We start from the raw sequence: 24,871 nt of genomic DNA on the forward strand, positions 1-24,871 counted from the left end.
AGGATGAGTAGTCAGAAAGCAGGACTATGTTTTTGAAGGTTATATTGATTTGTTCAGTTGTTTTGGTTGCATTCAAGGTCACTTATAACATTGTTTAATCCAGAAATGTCAGCAGTTGTACATTTATCAGGAAGAGTTCTGCTTACATTAAGACAAAAAAAAAAAGAGAGCGAGAGAGAACGAAATAATTGAAGCACTTGGGAGAGGTTGGGTGTAATTACAAAATAAATTCTATTTCATGGGTGAACTATATTATGGCAGTAGTTAAGTCGGGCAAGATCTCAATCTGCATAGATCAGAGAGCAATTCTAAGGAGACTTTTCCCCTCTACTGTTGCAAAGGTTTAGTCCATGATACCAGAAGTGAAATATTTCTTATGCTTGGTGTTAATCGGGGTGCCCAGCAAACAAAATATGATCCAGAGAGTTCAAAGTTATGTGCATTCTGTGTCAGTGGTACAACAGGTAGCATGCTCACCTTTGGTGCAGAAGGCTGTAGGTTCAATTCCAACATCAAGTAGATTGAATGATGACTGCAGTGCAGCAAAAGAGGGGATGCTGCACTCCTGAATGTGCTGTCCTTCGGATGAGTCATTAAACTGATGCCCAGTCTGCTTGAGTTGGTGGTAGCTCAGGCGGATGTAAAAGATTCCAAGGCACCTATCAAAAAGATGAGAATTTTTCCAAAGTCCTGGCTAGAGTTCTTCAGTAGTATTACAAGTACCACCCTGAGTCTCCCCTGGAAAAGAGGCTGCAAGCCCAGTGGGACTAACCTGGTCTACAGAGAATAAATAAAATGCAATTTTTGAAAATGTTATTTGGTATGTCTTCAATACTAGAGTGATGTTGCATAGTTATTGATTGATTGTAAGGTGTTGTAAACTTAAATATGCTCGTTTGTTCCAAAACTGAACATGATGAGAGACTGAGAGCTTTGATGGAAAAACGTGGACAGATTTCTTTGAAGATGTAATGGTGCAATATGTAGTTATTCTGCACCTAACAGTAAATGATGAAAGGATGCACCTAACAGTAAATGATGAAAGGATGCAAAAGTTTCTAAAGTACACAGAGACTGATATAGAAATGGAGTAGCTGAATGACATGGTGATGTCATGACGTGATGGAAAGAAGAAAGATGAAGTGCTAATTCAGATATACCATGGTTAGATTACTTGTATGTAAAGGTCTATTATTCATCAAACAGAATAATAGTGCCTAATCAGTCTTGAAAAAAATATATGAAGTAAATCATGGTTAGATTACTTGTATGTAAAGGTCTGTTGTTCGTCAAACAGAATAATAGTGCCTAATCAGTCTTGAAAAAAATATATGAAATAAATTGTATAATTTTAAAGTGAAATACTGAGAGAGTTCATGAAATGTTCAATTTTGACCAGGAATTTCTCATCTGATTGAGATGATGGTAAAGAACTATCAGGTATGCAACACGTTTAAATCCCAGAAAAGGCCATGAAGCAGACTTTCTTCTGAGTTGTTTCAGTTAAAGGACTAATTTGATTTGTGTGAAATCTGCACATCTGATTAAAATGAGAGACATCTCACCTGTTGAAGTCATTGTGTTACTCATAGGAATATTATGCAGACAATGGGATTCTAGGTATCCTTGTCTCACACAGTGGACTTCAGTTTCCAAGTCAAGACTTTCATAGATTTGCACAAAACTAAGTGGTTCAACATTCTGTTATTGAAACATCCACAGATATGATCAAAAGGAAGAAGTTATTCAGACTGATAAAAACATCATGAGAAGCTGTGCTGCAGGCGCAAAGCAAGATTAATTTGCTTTACTAGAATATCGAAACACTCCGTTGCCATGCTGTGTCCTTCTCAGCAATTGATAGGAAAAAGGTGCAAGCTGAAGCTGACGCTGCCTTTGGTGTTATACTGTTCCAAGACATGTGGTAAAACATTCAGCAAAAAATAAACATTCTGCTATCACAAAACGGGAAGAGGTTTAGCTTCATTACATCAAGCAAAAATGGTGGGATTGCAAAATCCACTAAGTAAATCTTTCACAACAGCAAGAAACCATAGAAGTGGAAATGGCTGCGACTCCTAGACCTTACATTGGCAGGACAACAGAAAATAATCTACTCAGAAGAAAGAAAAGGCATCTCTATGAAACAGGACTGACCTCATTTCAGAATGACAGTTCATTCAGATTACCAAATGTGATTGAAGAATTCCAAGTGATGACAAAAGTACCAGATAAGGTGTCTGAGACAGGTCTGCAAGACTGTTCTGAAGGAGACCATCTACTAGATTGTTCCTGTTAGAGCTCTTCAGAGCCTGACATCATGTTATCTGCTAAGACAACTCAGCTGGCTATGCCTTTACCTATTAGATGTGACATTTAAAAGGACTAGATGCAAAGTACTCCTGAATATTCTTAAAAGATGTCTTGATATTAAGGCTGGCAGTGATGTTCTACACAATTGCAAAAAATGGTATTACATGTATTTGTAAATAATAAAATGTTTATTTCTTGGTACTTTGAGTTTCTGTTATATTGCATATGACATAAAAATTGTATTAGAGAAGGAGTTAAAGGAAAACTCCATCCCTTAATGTTGTTCATAGTTTCATAGAATGATACTCGGCTATTGGTCCAGTGGCCCTTATAAGCTTTACCAAGAATTTTGCCCATGTTCCCTCAAAGTCAGCACCTGTTTCCCCTGTCCAGCAGGGACACAGGTGGGATCCCAGGGGTGTATTTCTGTTTCCCATCCAGTTGTCCAGATTCCTCTTAAAGAGGGCTAGAGAGGTACTCCGCTTGACATGGAGAGGGAATCTATTCCACAGATGGGGTAGTCTTTGGGTGGTGGGCCATGTAGAAAGCCTCCTGTACAACGGAGGCAATGGTTGTTAACCTTATCTTAGTTATTATTTTTAGTATAATGTCACCTACATGTTATATAGTGCTCAGAAAGGCATTGTCATCTTTACTTGTTATGTTGTTGTTTTTTTTTTGTTTTTCATTTTCATCAAATTGTGTGTGGGGGTCTAGAAAGTTTACTGTGGTGGATTAACATAAAGGCAAGCACGTTAAGTTGTCTAATGCAGTTAGTGAATCCTGGACTTGGTGCTGAAATAAGATGGACAACATACATTCTTCTTGCTGTGATGTGCCTTTTACCATGAGTATAAGTTGGTGATGCACTGAAGTTTGTAACAAACTGAGGCCATTTGCCAGTCCTGTTTTGTTTATTTTAGTGACACTACATATGTTTACCGTAATCACTGCACCCTTTCATCCAAGTTGCCTACTATGTGGCAGTGGTAATGTGCATTCTAAAAGAATGCATGAATACATTAAACTGGATATTTGGCTCTGGGTGTCTAAACAAACTAACACTGAGTTCTGATAGATGACTGATCATTCACATAAATGGAGCCCAAGCAATGAATGAAGATAATTTGTAGAGTTTATTACAAAATATTGTGGAGTATAACATCAGAGTGATGGAGTGCTAGGTGGTTACAGCAGGCACCAGGTAATGGGGAAAAAAGGAAGAACGGGATATGCATGTAGCACAGTTTCAGTCTGTAATACATGAATGTGAAGTTGCATTCCATCAATTCAGAAATCCTTGCTGTCAAGGCTACAACTTCATTGCAGAAAAAAGTACTAATATGTCATACTCTGGTGATCTGGCTTTGGTGAATTGTTAATGTGCAAGAATGTAACAAATAAGCAGTAATGGTGCAATAATATAAGTGAGGAAAATGCAGTGCAAAAAGTCATTTGCCCCTAAATAACAGTCCCGTCCGTACATGACAAATTCAAGAACAGAAGGTTGTACATATTTTGCAGCAGTCCTACAGAAAAGTGTTACATTCTGAAGGGAGAGATAACATGACAGGGGTCATAAAAGGAAACAAATATTTATGGAAATACAGTTCATTCTGAGGTCTACAAAACTCAAGATTAAAACACACACACTCCCACTGTAAACAGTAGGGAACAGCACAGTTTGTGTGTTCCTCACAACTTCGCAAGGCCCCTGCAGTGGGTCTGACTATGATGCGTAAGGAAGAGTTTGGGGTAGTATGTTCTAAATAATTTTCAGACAGACAACAAATTGACTATCTTAAAAACCCCTGTAATGTAGTTTATTTTGCCATGGCTTTAATGTACTATGAAAAGGCTAGCAGAAGCTTACTCGCAGTCACTAATGAATAATTCAAGGAAAAATGACAGCAGTTGGGTTTCAGATGCTTTACAAGATGCCTGCGGTGTACACTATTGCTGTTCTGTCTAAATGGGATGAAAAAAACACCTTGCTTCCTTATGTGTAGTAGTCGTATATAAAAGGGAATTGAAATGGTTTCTAAAAGAGACAAAAAAGCTGTAAATCAAGCCACTTTAGTGTAACAGGCCCCACAGTGGTCATTTTACCTAAAATATATGATAATAATCACTTAATATGATTATGCACTAACAATAGAGCGTACCAAAATAGAACAAAAATATATTTGGCATTTCAAGGTAGATTTGTCCTTTAATCTGTCCTTAATTTACATTATGTAGCAATGAAATCTAAAGAGGATTGTAAACGTTGTATATAAAAGAAGATTATGTAGTCAGCACCTGTTAAACGGCTGTAATGCTGGTGCATTTAGTATGTCCTGTGATCTCCAACATCAGGCAGTTCTCTGCCATGCCAGTAAACTGCTCAGATGAATCCATTTTTGACTTCTCTGGTTCTTATTGTAATGGTTGTTGCTGGTTATTGACAGCAAAGAAAAACAACCCATGGTATATCGAAAGCAGTTCTTGTGATTCTTATGTTAAATCTTTTTTTCTGCCTTTTACAGACCTTAGATTATGCAGCTCCTATACTTAAGAATTTAGACCACTGAATTTACTAGTAGCTTGTCAATTGCCTGCATTACTTTAAATGTTATTCTGCTGTATTGTAAGTGGCAATTTATTGTACTGTGTACCATGTTCTGTTATGTATTGTCACATTTCACATAAACTTTTATCTAGCTGGATACATTTTTAGCGTGGCTGGTAGGATATGCTACATTCATTCCTTGCTTCAGACAGAGAATAATTTTTGTGGACTGTACACAGTGGTCTGATCCTCCACTGCTTTTCAGCTGTTTCCATGTTCATTCTTTACTTCAGACAGGGTATAATTTTTGGGGACCGCACACAGTGGTCTAATCTTTCACTTCTTTTCAGCTGTGAAAGCTGTAGTTCTGCCACTTTAAAAACACAGCTAGAGATTTAATAAAACACGCATCACTGGTAGGTTTACATATAATCTTGTGTATCTTTATTTAGGATAATTGATGTCTTTTACCCCAATGTTTAATTTTGCTAATTACCAAAAAATAAAAAACGGTGTATTATGTACATCTTCATATTTACTATTTTTCTTGTCAGACTTTTAGATGCAGTTATATCGTAGGTTGTAAAGGAATTGCCATCATACCATTGTATCATCTGCTGATGTGTGGCTGTCACTTTTATTGGTTGTAATAAACTTTCACAAAATGACTGAATGAGTAACAGGCTAGGTGTGCAAGTGACTGGCTTAAATAATGGATTATTGTCCAGCTTCTCTTAACTGCATATTACTTTGCAAAGCCATTTCGATTTGACTTGTATTCACCTGTTCATTGTATAATTTTTGTCTTGATACAGTGCGGTGACAGCATTCATCTGTTACTACCTCTACAGTGTCAACATGTGCAAAATTCAGGGACGGATGCAGAGGCAGGCTTTCAAGTCTGTGATGTATCAAGAGGTTGCTTTCTTTGACAGATCCCATACAGGTATGCCACAAAGTGTCTGGTCGATGTTCATTGTATGTTATAAGTTATGAAGTTGGATCAGTTGTGCAGAAAATGTGAAGTCATGTCTCCAGTCATAGCAGCAAATCACACTAAGATAAGGCTGCAGTACGTCCATTTTCTAATCTTACCTTGGGAAAGCCGGATATGCCATATTTTTTGGCAACTCTGACATTTTGGTGGTAAGACCCAGAGGATGTTAATTCCAGCTAAAAGTGGTTACTTGCTAGCTGGCAGACTGTACTTCTGTTTTGCTGTAGTTCTTTTTTTTTTTTTGACACAGTACTTTGTACGGAGACATGAAAATGAGAAATATAGCTAGGGTGTGATTTTTGGTCTGCTGAACTGTCATTCAAGGCAGCATTAGTAAAGGATGCTGTGTGTGTGTGTGTGTGTGTGTGTGTGTGTGTGTGTGTGTGTGTGTGTGTCCACAGTGCAGTAAACAAAATAGCTCTTATCTCTTCTCCAAAAATTTAGAGTGCCCTTAATTTTGAAAGAATATTTTCTAACATTTGTAAGTGTTATATTGTTGATGTTACCCTTGATGGTGTTATGTGCAGTTATCACTGAAAGAGACAAGCTGAAGTTGGATACAGTGTAAAATGAGCATCCTGTAATGTTTCTCTAGTATTCCAAGCCTCACCCTTATTTTTTGTGGCATTTAAGCGGCATTCATAGCATCATAGTAGACAGACAAACATGGAGGACAGTGTACATAGTGTCTTCCTACCTCTAGTGTCTGAAGACGGTATCAATATAAGCATTGTTCATGTCTGCACTTTAGGTGTAATAGATCCTTCTAGGCATAATCTCTGTATGTGTTAATGCAGCACATCTCTGTCTATGGCAGTATAATAGTATCACAGGGTACCTGTATCTCCTTACTAGCCCCAGACATGGATCAGAGAAAGTATGGGGGGCTTATAGGGCTTGTTCAGACATGGAAGACAAGGAGAGGTGTAGAGGCCCCTTGACAGCAGCTGATGGCCAACTGAATGGAGACCAGAAACAAATAGTAAGTGACCTTCTGGCCTACTTTGCTTGTAATGCTACAGAAGGGACTGCCAGAGAAGCAGAATCCAGAATTGTAACTTACTGGCAGCAGTTTCAACTGTACTGACACCAAATGTTTTCTTCGTTGCTTTTCAAATGCTCTTTATTGTTTGGTTCTGAGACTGATCAATTTCTGAAGTGAATGAAAGAAAAGTGAAAGACCATAATTGCTGTTGAAGCACATTTTCCCCTGTTTTGCCTTACCACAAAGGGGTCTTTAATAGCTATAGTACCAATGCAACTGACAGCTCCACTAACAAGTGGCAGCTGTGTCTTAACGCCCCTTCCTGTGTAGTGGTCCATAGGCTGTAGGACCAGAGATGATGATCAGCAGTGGTCCTGGGACAGCCACAGTCATCCTAAGGGTAGGCACAGTAGTTTTGACTCCAAACCCTTAACTACCTCTCTCCATATGTGGTTGAAGAAGAGGTACTGCTATTCCTCAGCTTGGTTCATGGTAACCATGGAAGAATGGACAAGGAAGATTATCTCAAAGGGGTATCCCATTCACTTTCCTCCCCCATCCTGTGATTTTATCTATTCCCAGCTGCACCTCTCTATCAAAAATATGAGGAATGTAAGGAGGTGCAAAAGCTTCTTAAAAATGAGCCACGTAGGAGACCCTGTCAAACTATCAGGAGGTTGGATATCATTCCAGCTTCTTTATAGTTCCAAAAAAGGCAAAGGACTTCAGGTATATCCCAGATTTAAGTGACATGAAGGAGTTCTTCCATCCGGTTTTTCATCAGTCACTCCTAATATATTTATTCATGAGAGACTGGATGTGCTGCATGAACCTTCAGGACATGTAGCCCCCATTGAGATCCCCAGCTAATCCAGATAATTCCTTCAGTTCTCAGTATGATTCATAGGGTACTAGCTTTAGACCTTTCCCTTTTAACCCTCTCAGCCCCAGGGCGTTCAAGGTGCATTACTGTAGTTGCAGCATATGTCAGGCTGCAGGGCCCCAAAGTGTTTCCTGTTTAGATGGCCATCTCGTGACTGTAGCCTTCAGAGATGTATTTTTCTGACCGAGGGAGACTCTGCTTCGTTTTCTCTACTTCCCGAGATTTACAGGGAATTTCGCAAAGTCCCAAACTCTATCAGCTCAGGTGTTGGCTTTCACATGCTATAAATTAGATGCCAAGATTAGTGAAGCATTGTACATCTAACAAGACTTCAGAGCAGGTTCACTTCCTTCTGTCAATGCTGTATCCCACAGCAAAGTATGGCGGCATCACTGGGAGGGACAGATGGCACAATGGACTTGGTCTTACCAGGAGATCCATGTATGTTATGAAAATGACAGCTGTTATGTCCCTGTTAGCCTACATAAGACACAGGGTTTGATTTTCACCTCTGAGGGAAACTGGCTGTGTTTTAAAATGGCTCACAAGGGCAGCTAGCCTAATACTTAACGAACTTACTTATGAGCTATTACTGAGGAACTGCCTTAGAACGCCATTTGAACACTTGCTGGGGGCCCAATATGCTAGCAAAGTCTCTATAAACAATAAGAAAAAATAAGTGTCACTGGAAACTATTAACTGCTTTGGTCAGGGCATGAAAAGCCTTACTTTCATATACATGGACCATGTATAACTACTGTTTTGTAAACATGATGGTATGCAGTGTTGGCAGTTTGCGTCCAGTGATGCAGCAAACTTATCTGTTACTTCTGATTGCATTACTTTTGGCTTAAGCATTCATTTTGTGGCTTAGAGTTTGCACTATCCCTGGGATGTGAAGTAGCAAACCCCACCCAAATCTCACATCCGGCTTCAGGTTGCACTGCTCAAGAATGACACTGACGCCTGTTTAATGAATATTTATAAGGTTTGTTTTTGTTTTCTTCATGAATATTCATTATGTATGTATCAGTGGTGTGAAGCAAAACTAACAAAAAAGTGCTATGGTGAATTAAATTGGTACATTTTAAAAATGCAAAGCTGTTCATCACTTGCAATAGATTAACAGGTTTTGTGGCATCATGGGTTCATAGGTAAGCACTAGGCTATCTGCCTGAGGGCATCTATAAGCCTCGCCAGAATGTGTTGGTTTTCGCTGCCCCCTTAGATTAGTTCCCTGTGCCTCGGTCCAGCAAAGCCATTAGTTCCCTGTGCCTCTGTCCAGCAGAGCCACTGCAGTGATCCCCGGGGTAAATCTTCTGTTTCCCATCCACTCGTCAAGGTTTCTCTTGAAGAGTTTAGTGAAGGGCTCTGCCTAATGTAGATTGGAATCCTGTTTCAAAGCATGGAGAGTCTCTGGGACAGGAATCTATCCCTCCAGCACATCCTATTTATCGTTGTGGTGAGGTTTAGATCCCTAGAGCGTGTGGCTCTTGGGGATTTGTTTTTTTTTTAGGTGGAGCATGTCCATCAATTCTGGGTTGGACATGGCCTTGTATGTCAGACAAAGATCACCTCTGAGTAAGCGATATGCAACCGAGTACAGCTGGAGTTTCTTCAGTCGGGCTGCATAGGGCATATGTTTGAGGCCAGTAATCCTCTTGGTGAGGTACTTCTGTGGTCTTTCCAGCTGTTGCAGGTGTCTTGTAAGGTACATCCCAAATGGGGCATTGTACTCTATGATGGGTCTGATGAGTGATGAGTAGAGGGGCACAATAACCTCTTTTGTTCTAGATGCGAACCCCTTTGTGATTAGGTGGGCCACATAGAAGGATTTTCTAACCACCTTGGCAATATGATTATCAAAGGAGAGATTACTATCTACTTGGGTCCCCAGATCCCTTATTACATTTTCTGTATTTAGGGGACTACCACATATGTAGTAGTTCACGGGTACTTTATTTTTTCCAAAGGGGATGACTATGCACTTTTTGGCATTTAGCTTGAGGCCATGATTTTGACACCAGGTATCCATCTCAGTGAGACCCTTCTGGAGGATGTCTGTATCAGCTGGAGAGTCAATTATGGCCCCCTGTTTGCATTTTTGAAGAGTACATATGAAAATGTAAAACTTGAGCATCATTGACAGAATAATTCTTAGTGATTTATCATAAAATCAAAAATTTCCATGGGGCATAGCAAGAATATGAAACAAAATGGGGGACATTTGAGAACAGTGCTGCTTCTTGAGACTGACATCCCCACTCTAAATCTTGAAACCTGATTTGGCAGCAGTCTTGGACTAGCTGAGGCCAGCACCAGACAGACAGTGGAGCAGGAAACCTTTAGGACAGAGTAACCCCCTGGCTTCAGTGACCTCCATGGAACCTGCAGATGAGAAGGATAGGTTCTAGTAGAACTCATCACCCAAATATTAAAAAAAAAAAAAATGGCAAGACTGTCATTCTAAACTGGGACTGCAGACAGAAATTGGGAGAAGGGTAAAGGAAGGGAGGCATGTCTGTTCTTTAAGATAACGCTTGTTCTTCCTGCTCAGACTGTGCCACTGATCTGGAAGAACAAGTTCAAGGTCAAACTATGCCACTGATTATTGCAGGATAATTTATCAATAAAATATTCAGGGTTTGCAGGCAACAGCTAAATTGATGCTAGCCAGCATCTCTTCCAAATCTTGAAATGTAAAAGGGAGGGAGCACAGTACATGAGAGAAAATCTGCCATATCCATACACTGTACTAACAACTTTAGATAAATGCTACTTGGTAATTAAATGTAGTAAAGCCTCTGTCTGCCTCTAGACAGTGCTGTAAAATATTCTTTTCAGCTATTTGTTATGGCTTTTGAATGTCAATGCAGTGATTCTAAAATATCATGATAATCCCAGCAAAGGGTGAAATTCTCATCTGCTCATCATATCTTGAACATGTATCCATCCATTCAGATTCTGATGTCATTCTATTCATTTACAGTTGAAAGATGAATGCATATTTTCCCAAAGCCATGGCTTGCACTGCAGAGGAAACATGCAGAAAAGTTATTCTTCATAAAATAAGAAAGTGAGTCCACTTATAAAAAAAACATTGCAGAAATTGTAGCACTAAAGCATAGCTATATTATACAGTGACTGTCTGGGCTATTCCAACCATCTGTATTGCTAAAGCCTTATTAAAATTAAACATCAGCCAATAAAAAGCCTGTTGATTTAACTTTGGCAATAAAAGCAATAAACAGATGGAAGAGGGCTCATTCTCTTAAGAGTCAGGAGTTGTACAGCTTATTAAATCGGATGGCAGAGGATAAATAGTATGGGATCAAAGGGAAGACATTAGTTTGGTGTTATAGAAAGTGAACAAGTTGTATTAGTCTCTAAGAGGGGATACAAGGGGAATACATTTTACTTTAACAGAGGGTCAGATGTTATCTGGGAAGTAGAATGGGATAAAGTCTGTTGTGAAGACGACTGGCCTCCTTGAGCAAACGAGGTAGGTTTCTTTCTAGAAATTTTGGTTGAAGTTAAAATATATGACATTTCATCTCTTTTACTTTTGTTCACTAGTAAGTTTTTTTCTGTATGCACAGATTAAGTTGAGTGATTTTTTTTTAGTGTATTATCATTGGAAATGTTTTCATGATTCAAAAATTAAAAAAAAAATTAAAGTATAAAAAAATGTCAGCCATCAGAAGTCTGTTCTGTAATCATACTGATTTACTCATGGCATCGAACACAAGTCAACAAATTTATGTCCCGTTACTAATTACTGTACTGTTTTTTATTTTTGTAACATCGGCTAAAAATCAACATTTCTAGCAAACATTGATAAGTATCATGTGGCATCAGCTCATTGTTGTATACTGCCACACCCACATTTGCGCAGTCCGTCCTGAGTGATAATTCCATTTTGTTAGCTGTTGTATTCGCATGCCAGTCTTGTTTTCTGAGCACATTACTTTCAGCTTAAGTAATGTTACAGGTCTCTGCATTTTATTCATTGCGGGATTTACTCCCAGGCCTATGTCCATGACATGATCCTTCTTACAGGATTGTTAAATGTAAGGATGAATAAGAACTCGATCCCATTCAGAGGAGCTAGAACTCCATCTGAAAGTGTCATGTGAACAAGCAAGCCCTGATATGTGTAGCTCAAAGTGCCGTTAGGCTGACACACATACCTACCTGTAAACTGCAGCTGTGCTACAAGTGCTGTTATAGCTTGTGTATGGCTCTGTCACTGTTGTAAGCCTGTGTCCTACACATTGTAATAACTTCCAGTGTTGTCATGTAATACAGTGGCATATATAATGGAATACCCAGTTATAAGTAAGGTATGCTGATTTCCATATGCTGATATTGGTGGAAGGCTCTCCCTTTCTCATCATGAAAAGGAGAAGAGAAGTGTATAAAATGCCACATCCATCTCAAGCCAAGTCATAGCTGTTATTTTCACAGAAATGCAGAGCAGCAAATTATAGCCTGCAGGCAGAATGAGAGTAACACTGTTACGCAGTGACCATTTCAGTCTTCATCTTTGCACTGATTATAACACTGGGCCATGGTTTCCATCTGCCTCGTACCACTGCATCAGTACTGCTTACAGTGAGTATGGCTAACATGTTTGGATCTGGCATAGGTTTAGTAAGTCAGTAGGTCATATCACTGGTCCATAGTAATGTGCATGTGTGGGTTCGTACACTGTTTTCCATGGTGTGTTTAGACCCTTTCACAACTCATGCAGAGTAGTCTTGTGGCTGGTGAGTCCATCAACCTCATTATGATGTGGAATGGTTTTACAGTAATTGTCTGATGGAAGGGTGAAATCTTGTTAGTAGCAGCTTCCCTTTGGTAATATGGAATCATAGAGCAGGCATCATTAATGTTAATCAGCATTACACCCCCTTTCATGTTAGCACTGAATGCTTAACTCTGTAGCAGGTAGCACCCGCCACTTTTTCTGGTTTTGTGAGTTATGCAGCAGCTCACACTGTTACTGGTGAAGCAGAGGGCTGGTCTTGGATTAAGTGGATTGTACCGTTGCATTTAACTCTTCCAGAACCACAGTGCATGTTGCAGTACTGTTTGTACCATGCTTGCAGTGCTGATTGTGCAAACCGCATGCCTGTACCAGCCCACCAGCAATGAATGCACCTAACTGACCGTGGTAGTGCAGATTAACTTAATCTCACTACTGAATTTGTAGCATTCAGTAGTGTGATTAAACATTTTAAATATCTAAGTATAGTATTTGATTGACAAAATAAAGCAAAACATTTCTTTAATTGATCAGATAAATGATTTTCTAACACATTTATTTATTTATTGACGTTTGGTGACCAGGAAAGTCTAACTGGGTCGGGAACCCATTTTCAGGGGAGGCCCAGGGAGAAAAGCTCCACACAAATACAGACGTTATTAGATTTTACAGTTGTGTGTACACTTTACATACAATTACAAACCTGATACAGTTTAGCATGTGTGCACTTTACATACAATTACAGACATAATACAATTGAACAAGTGAATAGATAATTTACAGTCAAAATGCAGTGTAAGATTATAGATTACTAGAAGGGCAAATTAAGTCATCATGAGTATAATAAGCTGTGGTTTGTTTTGGAGAGTAGAAAGCTTAAAGGTGGTAAGACAGAGGGAGTAAGATAGTTAAAGATAATAGAATATGTACTGATATAAAAAGAAGTGGTGAAAGGATTATGATGATGAGCAAGAGGAGATGTATGGAATATACGAGCATGTTATAGCAAGATTCACCGAGGAGAAGAAGATACTTTTAAAGTGGATTAAGAAAGCTGGAAAGGTGTATAAACAGATAATAGATGATAGGGAAGAGAGTAGGAGATGAGGGGTACAGGAGAGGCAGCAGGGGAGGGAGAAAGATGGTCTGTATTAGATAGTAGAGAGATAAGAATTACGTGTGTTAGTCTTTAGTTAAAGAGCAAAGGCAGATATGAATGCTAAGTAAGGGATTTTTAGTGCAAGTTTGAAGGTCTTAAAGAAATCTAAGATACTGATATTTGGGGGTAGAGCATTTCATTCCATAGTTTTGCAATGGTAAAGGAGTAGAGGCTATTTTTCTTTTTGTGTGTGTGTGTGGAACAGAGATTTCTGGATGGGGTATAGTGCTATAAGACGCAAGTCTGGGCAGCTGTCTGGCTTATGTATTATTTTGTGTGCTAGAGATAATTGTACATAATTAAGGTAATGAGGGAATTTTGGCTAGTTAAGTTCATTGAGGGCATTACAGTGATATGTGCAGTAAGGTGCACCAGTTGCAGATTTAGCTATTTTGTAGTAGCATGATTGTAGCTTGTTTTTTTAGAGATATGTGGAGGTTGGCAAGAATAGGAGCCCCATACAAGAGGGAGAGGAGCAAGAAGGTATTGGCAAGTATTATCCATGAAATGCTCGTGTCTATAAAGTTTTCCAGGTTTGAAATGTGTTTTTTTAATAGCATTTAGTATATGATGTTCAAAGGAGAGTTTATCATTATGGTGATACTCAGTAACTTTGCTTCTCTTATTTATTTATTATTTATTTGTTTACCGGGAAATTCTAACTGGATACAGGTCCTTTTTCAGCAGACGCCCGGGGAGAAAAGCTCCACAGAACAGTAAATGAGCAGCAGAGTACATGAAGAACAATTGAATATACATACAATAGACAAATAATACATACTGCAGCAAACATATTTTATATATATATATATATATATATATATATATATATATACATACAATATGAAACGTAGTAATGAACAGATACACCAATATCTTGCTAGAGGCTAGGAATAAAGGTAGGATGTATATACAGATAGTACTAAACTCAAACGGATACTGTTCTAAGTCTTCTATACAAATATTGCACTAAACTCAAACGGATATAAAGCAGAAGCTCCACACGAAGGTGGAACAAGCTAGAAGGGCTAATGGGATGGAAGGGGAAGATAGAGGAGTAAGAAAGGAGACTGAGTGAGTAGCATACGTGGTAGTGAGAGGACGCTAGGTGTTAGTCAGTTGGATATGTATTTGGAGTTGAGATAAAGTGAGGTAGTTAAGCATGTTATAACAGGACTGAGAGATTGTGTGAGGAGGGAATGGAAGGGTAAAGGGTGAGCCAAAGCCTGCAGAGGAAGGAATGCAATGATCAGATGGTGTGAGGTAGGATGGCTAGGGGAGGGGGGAGGTAAAAAGGTAGGTTACTAGTCAGGATTGGTGTATGGGCATAAGTGAGATTTTTGTGCAGTCTTGAAGTGATTGCAAGAAGGTAGTGTGGTTATAGAGGGGGGGAGATTGTTCCATAATCTAGATATGATGCAGGAGGATAGTGCTTCTCCCACTGAGTTCTTGAGTTTGGTCGCTAGAAGTAGATTTTTGCAGCTGGAGTGTAGTGGTCTAGTGGAGCAGTAGGGCTGGAGAAGGTTTTAAAGAGATGGAACTCTGAGGATAGTTTACTAACTTGTGGGTGAGAGAGAGTTGATTCAGGTGAAGAAGTTGAGGGAGTTCAAGCCAGTCAAATTCTCTAAGTGAGATACAGTGGTGGCTGCGATAAAGACACACCAGTGGCAAACTTAGCAATTTTATTGTAGCAAGCCTCAAGCATGTTTAGATCTGTTTGTTTAAGGTAGGTAAGTATAGGAGAGGCGTAGAGTAAAGTGGAGATTAGGTGGGAATTGGCAGCAGAAATTCTGGCTGTCTTGGTGAGGAATTGTTTGTTTGTGTACAATGCATCTAGTTTTTTGTGAACCTTTTTTTGGTAAGAGAGATGTGAGTGTCAAATCTGAGATTATCAATCCCAACACCAAGTAGTTTAGCATGTTCTGTTGGGGAGATGACTGTATTGTCTTTGGCAAGAATATTAAAGTGGAGGATAATTGGGTTAGATTTAGTGGGTTGGAAGATGAGGAGTTTAGTCTTGCTCAGGCTGAGTAATAACTGGGCATTGGATAACCAGCTTTCTGTGGATAAAAAGGCTTCCTGTGTGATCTTGTGAAGTTCAGATATAGTTGGGGCTCAGCACATGAGGGTGGAGTCATCTGCATACTGTATAAGAGAAGCATGCTTGGTGGCTGTGAACAGATCATTGGTGAAAAGTGAGAATAGTAGGGGACCAAGGATGGAGCCTTGGGAACAGCGAGCATTGCAGGAAGTAGAGGAGACAGGTCATTATGGCAGACAGCTGATTGTTGGCCCAGTTAGATAGTTGTGAAACCAATCAGTAGCTGATTGGGAAAAGGATAGGTTAGTGAGAACAGTGATTAGTAGTTTTTTGTGAGACCATGTCAAAAGCCTTGGATAGATCCAGAAATATAACAGAGGAGAACAAGCCATTATTTTTATGAAGAAGGATAGCGTTGGTGAAAGAGAGCAAGGCGGTAGTAGTGCGGTGGAAAGGATGTCATTAGCTAAGAGGTACTCTGACTTGAGAATGGATACATTTCTCAAGTATCTTAGAAAGTGGAGAAAGGATCGCTATGTCTTACAATTTCTATTTCTGTTTTATTTTGTGAGCATATTTTGAAGTCATGCAAAAGTGGTTTTGGTGAGAATATAATAGTTTGGTTTTACTGGGATTAAGTAGTAACTGTGCTTCATTTATCCAGGTCTCAATAGAGGTGAAGGCATCTTATGTCATTTTTAGGAGATGTAAGTTATAGGAGGAGGAGGAGATAATAGTCAAATCATCACTGTATTGAATGAATGTGCTTTGAAGGGAGGCGGTATGAAGGTTATTAATGAAAATATTGAAAAGAAAGGGTCCAAGAATGGATCCTTGAGGGACTCCTGTTTTGTTAACCTGGTATTGTGATCGATCAGTTTGCCACCTAACACATCATTGTCTTTTAGTTAAGTAGTTGGCAAACCATTTTTCAGTAAGTTCAGAGTAGCCTAGTATAGATAGCTGTTGTAATAGCTGTATCAAAGGCCTTAGATAGGTCCAGTATGATTATAAAAGTTAATTCGCCAGAGTCCAAGGCTTTGTTCACAGTATCTGTATCCAGCTGTGTGCTGGATGAAAAGCATGTTGAATGGGTGGAAGTTGTATGTGTATACGTTTGTCCAGTAATTTGGATAAAGGGAGAGGATAGAGATGGGTCGATAGTTTAATTCATTGTTTTTTCCATCCTTGTGCAAGGGGATAACAACAGATATTTTCCAGAGTTTCGGGACTTCTGATTCTATGATGGCTGTATTAATCAGGATGCTAACTGGGTAGGCTAATGCATCGACAGCAAGTTTTAAGTATTCTGATTGAAGGCTGTCAGCAGACAGGGAGTAAGGTTTTAGTTTAAGAATCGTATGTATTAGAGAGGTGGGAATAAGTTGTAGACAGAAAGTAGGTGGTGTTGAGATAGCTGTAGAAGTTGCCTGGTGATGGAAGGTGTTAGTGCTGGTATTGCTTATTAGCTGCTTCAGGCGGGACTAGATTTTCAGTGGAAATGAAGTGTGTTTGGTGTAGAATAGTTTACTAGTTTAAGTGTAATTATCTATGAAGTGGGAACTGAACATGTCCGCTATTACAGATGGATCTTTGTCCGGGGCTGGTGAAGGGTTTTGTATGGGCCCAGGAGTGAGGAGTGCTGAGATAGTTTTCCAAAATTTTATGGGGTTGTTGAGTTGACTTCTTAATTTGTTGAGAGAAGTAGGTTTTTTTCCCAGCAATGACTAGTTTTTTTTGCTTTATTTCATAGCTACATATATATAAGTAGATTGGTCTAATTTTTATTCTTTGCCAGTCTCTCCAGGCTCAGTCTCTAGTTTGTAATATTTGTTTTGTGGCTAAGGCTTTAGTTAGCCAGGGTGCATAGTTTATTTTTGTTCTTTTGGTACAGAGAGAGGCTAAACTATTAAGGGTATCTAAGAAGACTTTGTTGAAGTAATTAATGGCATCATCCAGAGGTAATGTGTTTAATGAAGACCAGTTTATCCTTTTTAAGCTTTTATTAAATATTTGTTGATTGAATTTGGTTAGATTTCAAGTTTTATAGGTATGAGGTTTAGGATCTTGTTGGGGGGGTTCTCTAAGTGTATGCTGGTAGATGGTCACTAAGGGTATTTGGGAGTTTGCTGGAACTGGAATATCTATGGGGACCTGATACCAGGATCCAGCCTAGGTCATTATGATTTTGCATTCTGTAGGGGCAGTGATGAGCGGAGTAAAGCCATGAAGGTTAATGTTTATTGGGGAGTCACTGATGAGATTTTGCCAGTTGATATTTATATCACCCGTAATCATAGTTTCATTGGTAATATTGTTGGTAGTCCAGGAAAGGAAGTTTTCTAATGTTGGAATGTTTTGGCCAGGGGGTATATAGAATATTGCAATACATATTTGTTTAAGATTATTTACTTGTAAGGATGCCAAGAGAATTTCTGCATTACTAAAAGAAGGGACAGGTTTGGAGAGAGGAGATGTAGCATAGGTGTTACAATATTTTACAGCTATGCTGCCTGATTTTTTATGGGTTCTGTCATTTCTTTGAATATTGCATCCTGAAGTGATTATTTCTGCATCGTCAGTATGCGGTTTTAACCAAATTTCAGTAACTGCCACTATATCTGGAGATTATTGTGCAGCCATGAGTGAAATTCTGTAATTTTATTACAGATACTACAAATGTTTAATGTTATTAGTAGCAATTTCTTTAGAGGGGTGAGATTGAGGAGAGGTAGGTAACTGTGTAGGTCCAGGTCTGGGATGAATATCTCCACACTGGAAAAGTTTGAGGAGATAGTTTATGAGTTGGCGAAATAGGGTAGTTTTAGCAGTATGATTGAAGACTATATAAGGTATTAGGTTTGGTAGAGGTGAAAAGGAATTGGGTTTTAGTAAGGTGAATATAGTTAAATTCAATTATGCTGGCAGGTAACTATATACATATATAAACTCTGGTAAAACACGGCAGATACAAACATATAATAGAATTTATTATAGTAAGCGCTTTCGCGGTTATCCACACCGCTTCATCAGACTACAAATCACAATTTCAAATCACATGTTTAATAGAAATATAGAACCAATCATAAAATAGCATCAATTAATATTTAAAGTGTCAGTAGTCATTAAAAACATGTCAGCAAAGATCTACATATACGTATATATATAGAAATATATATATAGAAAATGTGTATATAAAAATAATAAAAATGTATATATAAAAGTGCTTTAGCGAATCGTCACTAAGGAAGGTAGTAGACATAACTTTAAATTTTTTGTCTTAGAAATTATGTACGACATTATAAGAGGAGGTGATTTAAAAAATTTAACAGAAATAGATACTGTATTTTAATGCTGATAAACCCCCGGGGTTGAACAACAATATGTCTTTGAAGCCTTTTTTAAAGGCACGAGCACTCAAACATTAAGTTATATAGTATAAGGTTTATTAAAATAGCTCTCAATTTATACATTTTTTATTATTTTATATACACATTTTATATATATATATATATATCTTTTTTATGCATATCTCTCATACATAGTTTTCACATATAATTTATACGTATATGTAACATATAGATAGATCTTTGTTGACATGTTTTCAATGATTATTGACACTTTAAATATTAACTGATGCTATTTTATGATTGGTTCTATATTTCTATTTAACATGTGATTTGAAATTGTGATTTGTAGTTTGATGAAGCGGTGTGGATAACCGCGAAAGCGCTTACTATAATAAATTCTATTATATGTTTGTATCTGCCGTGTGTTACCAGAGTTTATATATTTATATAGATATACCTTTTTTTCCTCTGGTTACTTGATTCAGGTCTTGGATTTTATACTTTTACTTAATATTAGAAAGAAACTGTCTGTGTGCACATCAAAAGGTGTGGCCTGAGTAGAGTTGTTTTTTACAGGTACAAGTGTTTGGGGAGCATTTGAGGGAGGTGACTTGTATGAATGTACTTAATGAGGTAATTAGAGATATTGTGAAAATAGAATGTGAGAGAGAAAGTATATTGTTATGTGATAGGATTGTGTATTTATTTTATTTTTATTTATTTTATTTCCAGTTTGATTACCGGGGAAGTCCACTGGGCCAGAACGTGCCCATTTTCAGTGGAGGCCCGGGGAGAAAAGCTCCAAAAGCAATGCGAATACAATCTAGGTTACATAGTGTTGAAGGTAAATAAAAAAAAAATACATGTGTAATTACATTCACACAGTTAGTAAAAAAAGCAAAAAGCACACAGTACATCTCAAAAACATCATTAAGGAAGGAAGATAAAATAGATTTTCAGTAGTTTCCCTTCAGAGCAGCAAGTTTCAACTGTCTGTAATGAAGAGATCAGAGGTTATCTGATATTTACAATATTTACATACAGGAGTAGAGAGAGAGAAATACTTGAACTGAGAAGTAGCTTTAGTTTGATTTAGTAGCAATGGAAAGATAATAGTTTTGGGTAGTGTGAAGTGAAGGATATAGAGGGTTCATAAGGGTAGTTAATAAAATTTAAGTGGGATGAAAGCAGGAACACTTATGTTTAGAAGACAGGTAAGAGAAAAGTTGGGCTTTGAAGGATTCAGAGTTAGATGTTGTTCTAAGTGAAGGAGGAGAGAATTCCATTTCCTGCCAAGAGAGTAGGAGAGAAGGAGTGCCAGCTGGGCGATTGGGTTTGTGGATGGCAATTAAATTTTGGTGCTCAGATCTTAGAGATCTGTTTGGGATGTCTGGAGGAAGGATGTTTGTTAGGGCTGGGCATTTATCAGGGTAGAATATTAATTTGTGAGCAGTGGTTAGTTGGAGATAGTCTAGGTAGTTAGGGAGTTCTAGCCAGTTCAGAGTTTGTAGGGAAAGGCAATGGTGAGTAGAGGTTTTAGATTTGGTTGCAAATTTAGAGATTTTATTATAGCAGATTTCGAGTTTGGAGGAGATGGAAGAAGAGAGGTTAGTAAGGAGTGGGGCTCCATATAGTAGAGATGGTAGAAGATAGGTAATTGCTAAGGTATGCCTAGAGGAGTTGGAGAGAAAGGTATTGTTCCTATAGAGCATACCTAGCTTTTGGTGGGTTTTCTTTATGTTTTGTTGTATGTGGTTGTCAAATTTAAGGTGCTCGCGATGGTGATACCAAGGAGTTTTGCAGATGGGACCACCTCTATGATAGAGTTGGTTTGGCTTGTGATTTTGAAAGCATTTTTGTCGAAGGTGAGAGCCCTGGAGGGAGGGAAAAGAAGAATTTTAGATCTATTAGAGTTGAGAGAGATGATTCTGGTGCATCCAGTTCTCAGTAGTAGAAAAAGCTATTTGGGTTTTTGACAGTAGTTCAGGAAGGTTAGAGGTGGCACAGACTATTGTAGAGTCATCAGTGTATTGGATAACTGTTGTGTCTGGGATGGCAGAGTGTAGGTTATTTATGAAGATGTTGAACAGCATGGGTCCAAGGATGGACCCTGGGGAACGCCAGTGGGCGAGGTAAGAAGGAGGAGGTAGAGTTTTTCCATCTGACAGCTTGAGATCTGTCTGATAAGTAGCTGGAGAACCAAGATAGAGTATCAGGGGAGAGATGAAGGTTTGATAGATGAAAGAGAAGGTGTTTGTGAGAGATGGTGTCAAAGGCTTTAGAAAGATCTAGCAGTACAGTAGAAACTAGTAATCCAGAATCCCTGGCTTGATTGACTGTTTCTAAGAAGGATAATAAGGCAGAAATGGTGCTGTGCCCAGGGCGGAAACCATGTTGGGTGGGTGTTAGGAGGTGGTTCTGGGTTAAGAAAGGCATGAGTTGGTGGTGGACACATTTTTCTAGGATTTTTGATAAAGGTGAGAGTAGGGCAATTGGGAAGTTGGAGATATTAGTATTTTGCCTCCTTTATGAAGTGGTAGAATGTAGGCTGATCACCAAAGAATGGGAACGTATGACTCTTTTAGAGATCTGTTAATTAAGATGCTGATAGGAGAGCAATACCATCAGCAGCACATTTAAGGAAGGAGGAGGGATGTTGTCAGGGGCATTAGAGCATGGCTTTAGTTTGGATAAAAGCCTTTTATAAATGTGGTTGAAACAGGTTTCAGCTGGAAGTTGAGAGGGCATTTAGAGGGGTTAGGTGTAAAGGAAAGAGAGTTGGATGTATTATTGTTAGGGAAGGATTTAGTTAGATTAGCTATAGATTCAGTAAAGAATTTATTAAAGAGAGAGCTTAGATCTGTGTCAGTTATACTAGGATCTGGGCAGGGATTATTCCTGGATCCTGGATGGAGAAGGGAATTAACTGATTTCCAGAACTGTTTTGGGTTCTTGTTATGGTTGGACTGAAGTTTATTGTAGTAGTTTTTCTTGTCCAGGATGATTAGTTTTTTTGCTTGGTTGCGGAGTTGGGTGTATTGGAGCTGGGATGAAGACATTTTATTTTTCTGGTATAGCTTCCAGGATTTGTCCCTTTGATGCATGATTTGTTTTGTTTCTTTGGATAGCCAAGGGGCAGAATTAGCTTTGACTCGTTTGTTTCTTGGTGGGGCTAGGGAGTTAAGGGTATTTAGGAAGATAGAGTTAAATTGTTCTACAGCGTTGTCTAGAGGAAGAGTATTTAGGATCTGCCAGTTAGTATGTTTAAAAATGTTTGAGAAGATTGTGGGGTTGAAGTTGCTAAGATTACGAGTGTGGATGTAATGGTGTAGGTATTGGGTGGAGTTAGCTGAGCGGTGTATGAAAGTGGGGAGATGGTCACTGAAGGTGTCAGGGATAGTGCCAGAAAGAATTATTTTGTTAGGATGAGAGACTAGGATCCAGTCAATGATGGATCCTGGGGGATTGTTTTTGTTAGGCCGGGTGGTTGAGTGGATAACTTGAGTGAAGTTGTAGAGGTTAATGAATTGGGAGCGGAAGGAGAGTTGATTTTATTCCAATCAATGTTAACATCGCCTAGAATGTAGGTTTCGAATTTGATTTCAGTTGAGGCCCAGTAAAGAATATTTTCAAGAGTAGTGACGTTGTCACCTGGGGATATGTAAAGGGAGATAATGCAGATGTTTTTATGTTTATTTAGTCGTAGTAGACTGGCTGTAAGTTCAGCATTTTTGAATTGTGGAGTTGGGATTTGTAAAGGGATCAGGGAGAGGAGGTTAGAGAAGATTATTGCAGAGCCTCCACCTTTTTTATTTAATCGGTCACTTCTGAGGATTTGGAAACCAGGAGGTAAGATTTCAGAGTCGGTGATGTAGGGTTTTAGCCAGGTTTCAGAGATGGCTAAGATGTCAGGTTGGTTGTGGCAAATCCAAGCTTGTAGTTGGTGTAATTTGTTATTTAGGCTCTGAGCATTGATAGAGAAGAACTTAAGGGGGTTAGGAGAGGAAGTGGTAGAAGTGGGAGGGGGACTATGATTGTTTCCAGTGGTAGAAAAAGGGGTTGGGGAGGAGTTGTTAGTAGTGAGGCAGGGGCCAGGGTTGGGGTGAATATCGCCAGATAAGACTAGGTCATTTTTGGGAGTAACTGTTAGTCTTTTGGGTTTATGAAGTAAGAACCTGTTAGGGGGTGGGAGGAGTCTAAGAGTGAATGCTTTTGGTACTGTGAAGTGTTTGGAATGGAAAAGGTACAGTGTTTTGGGAGGAATAAGTGTGGAAGATATGTTGTTGTAGTGGGTAGATAGAGATGGTTGTGGGTGAGTACAGGGGTTGGTTTGTGTAGGAGGTAGGGAGAAGGGTATTTTGTGAGAGTAGGAAGTAGCATGATAAAGAAGAGTGAGTAGTATAAGAAGTGGGGCTGGGACATGGACAGTATGAAGGGTTTTGGATGGCATGTTCAGCAAGGGGAAGTTGAAGAGATAGAAGTTGTGGAGTTGTGCAGGCAAAATGGGTGGGGGCTTAGGAAAAGGATGGTGTTGGAAGTATTTGCAGGGGAGAGAAAGGGAATATATGTGATGAGAAGAGAAATGTAATGGAGTGGGCTGAGAAACAGTGGGAGGGGTAGTAAGTAGAAGGATTGTGATAGGTTAAATTGGCAAGGTGAGTTATGGTAGGGTAGAGGAGTAAGAGTGGGAGGGGTAATGAGGGAAGGACTTTGATTAGTTAATTGGTATATGTGGGAGGGTTTATGAGAGGTATAAAGGTAGAGGTGCTGGGGGCGGGTGGGATTTGGGGGCAGGGTAGGGGAGCGGAGTGAGCAAGAGGGCTTAACGGAGCGGGAAGAGCCAAAGGAAGGAGAAATGTGAGGAAAAACAATCAGTAGAGTAGGAGAGCCAGAAGGTTAGTTTGCAGAGGTATAGTTTAAGTTCGAAGACTGACAGTGAAATGGAGTTGAATGGAGATATGTACTAAAATGACAGTATAGAAGGGTCAGAGGCTTTGAGTTTAGAGGAGATGGGAATATGTGGAGTGGAGGAAGAGGATAGGTAGTCCTGGGAGAATAAAGAGGGAGAGAGCAGTGGGAGAGATATCTAGGAAATACTGAAGAATGAAAGTAAGGTGCAGTGGGGAAAAAGTAGTAGAGACAGCAATAAAGTAAAGGAGCCACCTAGTGGGCAGTTTAGATGAGTGTAACAGAGATACCTACGGGGAATATCAGTTAGGGGATGGAAGGGGATTATCAGACTCAGCGAAGGGTAAAATAAAATAAAATATGGGAGGGAGAAGTAGGGACAATTTAGATAGATAAGGAAAGGGAAAGAGTTGGCTGCTGGCTGGCCTGGCAAGGGAGCGCACTGTAACCTACTAAAAAGTATGTGCTACCTTTACAAATTACAAGATGGATAAGCAGTATGCATACTTTCTCTTAAATGTCCTGGTAGGGAGCAGATGGGAATTTAGGTTGATTTAATGCCCCTTGTATATGGGTTCTCAGCATGGACTTCCGTTAGGGTGCATTCAGGAGGAGAAGGAGGATAGGCAGGAACACAAACTGGAACTTTCTCTTAAATGTCCTGGTAGGGAGCAGATGGGAATTTAGGTTGATTTAATGCCCCTTGTATATGGGTTCTCAGCATGGACTTCCGTTAGGGTGCATTCAGGAGGAGAAGGAGGATAGGCAGGAACACAAATTTCTCTTAAATGTCCTGGTAGGGAGCAGATGGGAATTTAGGTTGATTTAATGCCCCTTGTATATGGGTTCTCAGCATGGACTTCCGTTAGGGTGCATTCAGGAGGAGAAGGAGGATAGGCAGGAACACAAATTTCTC

At 39.1% G+C, this 24,871-nt stretch overlaps 1 protein-coding gene across 3 annotated transcripts in view; it reads left to right on the forward strand.

Annotated features, from left to right (window-relative positions):
* LOC122811451 (ABC-type oligopeptide transporter ABCB9-like) overlaps window positions 1-24,871 on the forward strand; it is a 184,903-nt gene that overhangs the window by 70,443 nt on the left and 89,589 nt on the right. For all 3 annotated transcript variants that reach the window (XM_044083301.1, XM_044083300.1, XM_044083302.1), the window contains exon 4: window positions 5,680-5,810. In XM_044083301.1, coding sequence (XP_043939236.1) covers window positions 5,680-5,810 — 131 coding nt within the window. The remainder of the gene's footprint in view (window positions 1-5,679; window positions 5,811-24,871) is intronic.

This window comes from Protopterus annectens, chromosome 9.part0 (assembly GCF_019279795.1).
Source record: "Protopterus annectens isolate FY-2018-M chromosome 9.part0, PAN1.0, whole genome shotgun sequence".
NCBI classification, from domain to species: domain Eukaryota; kingdom Metazoa; phylum Chordata; order Ceratodontiformes; family Protopteridae; genus Protopterus; species Protopterus annectens.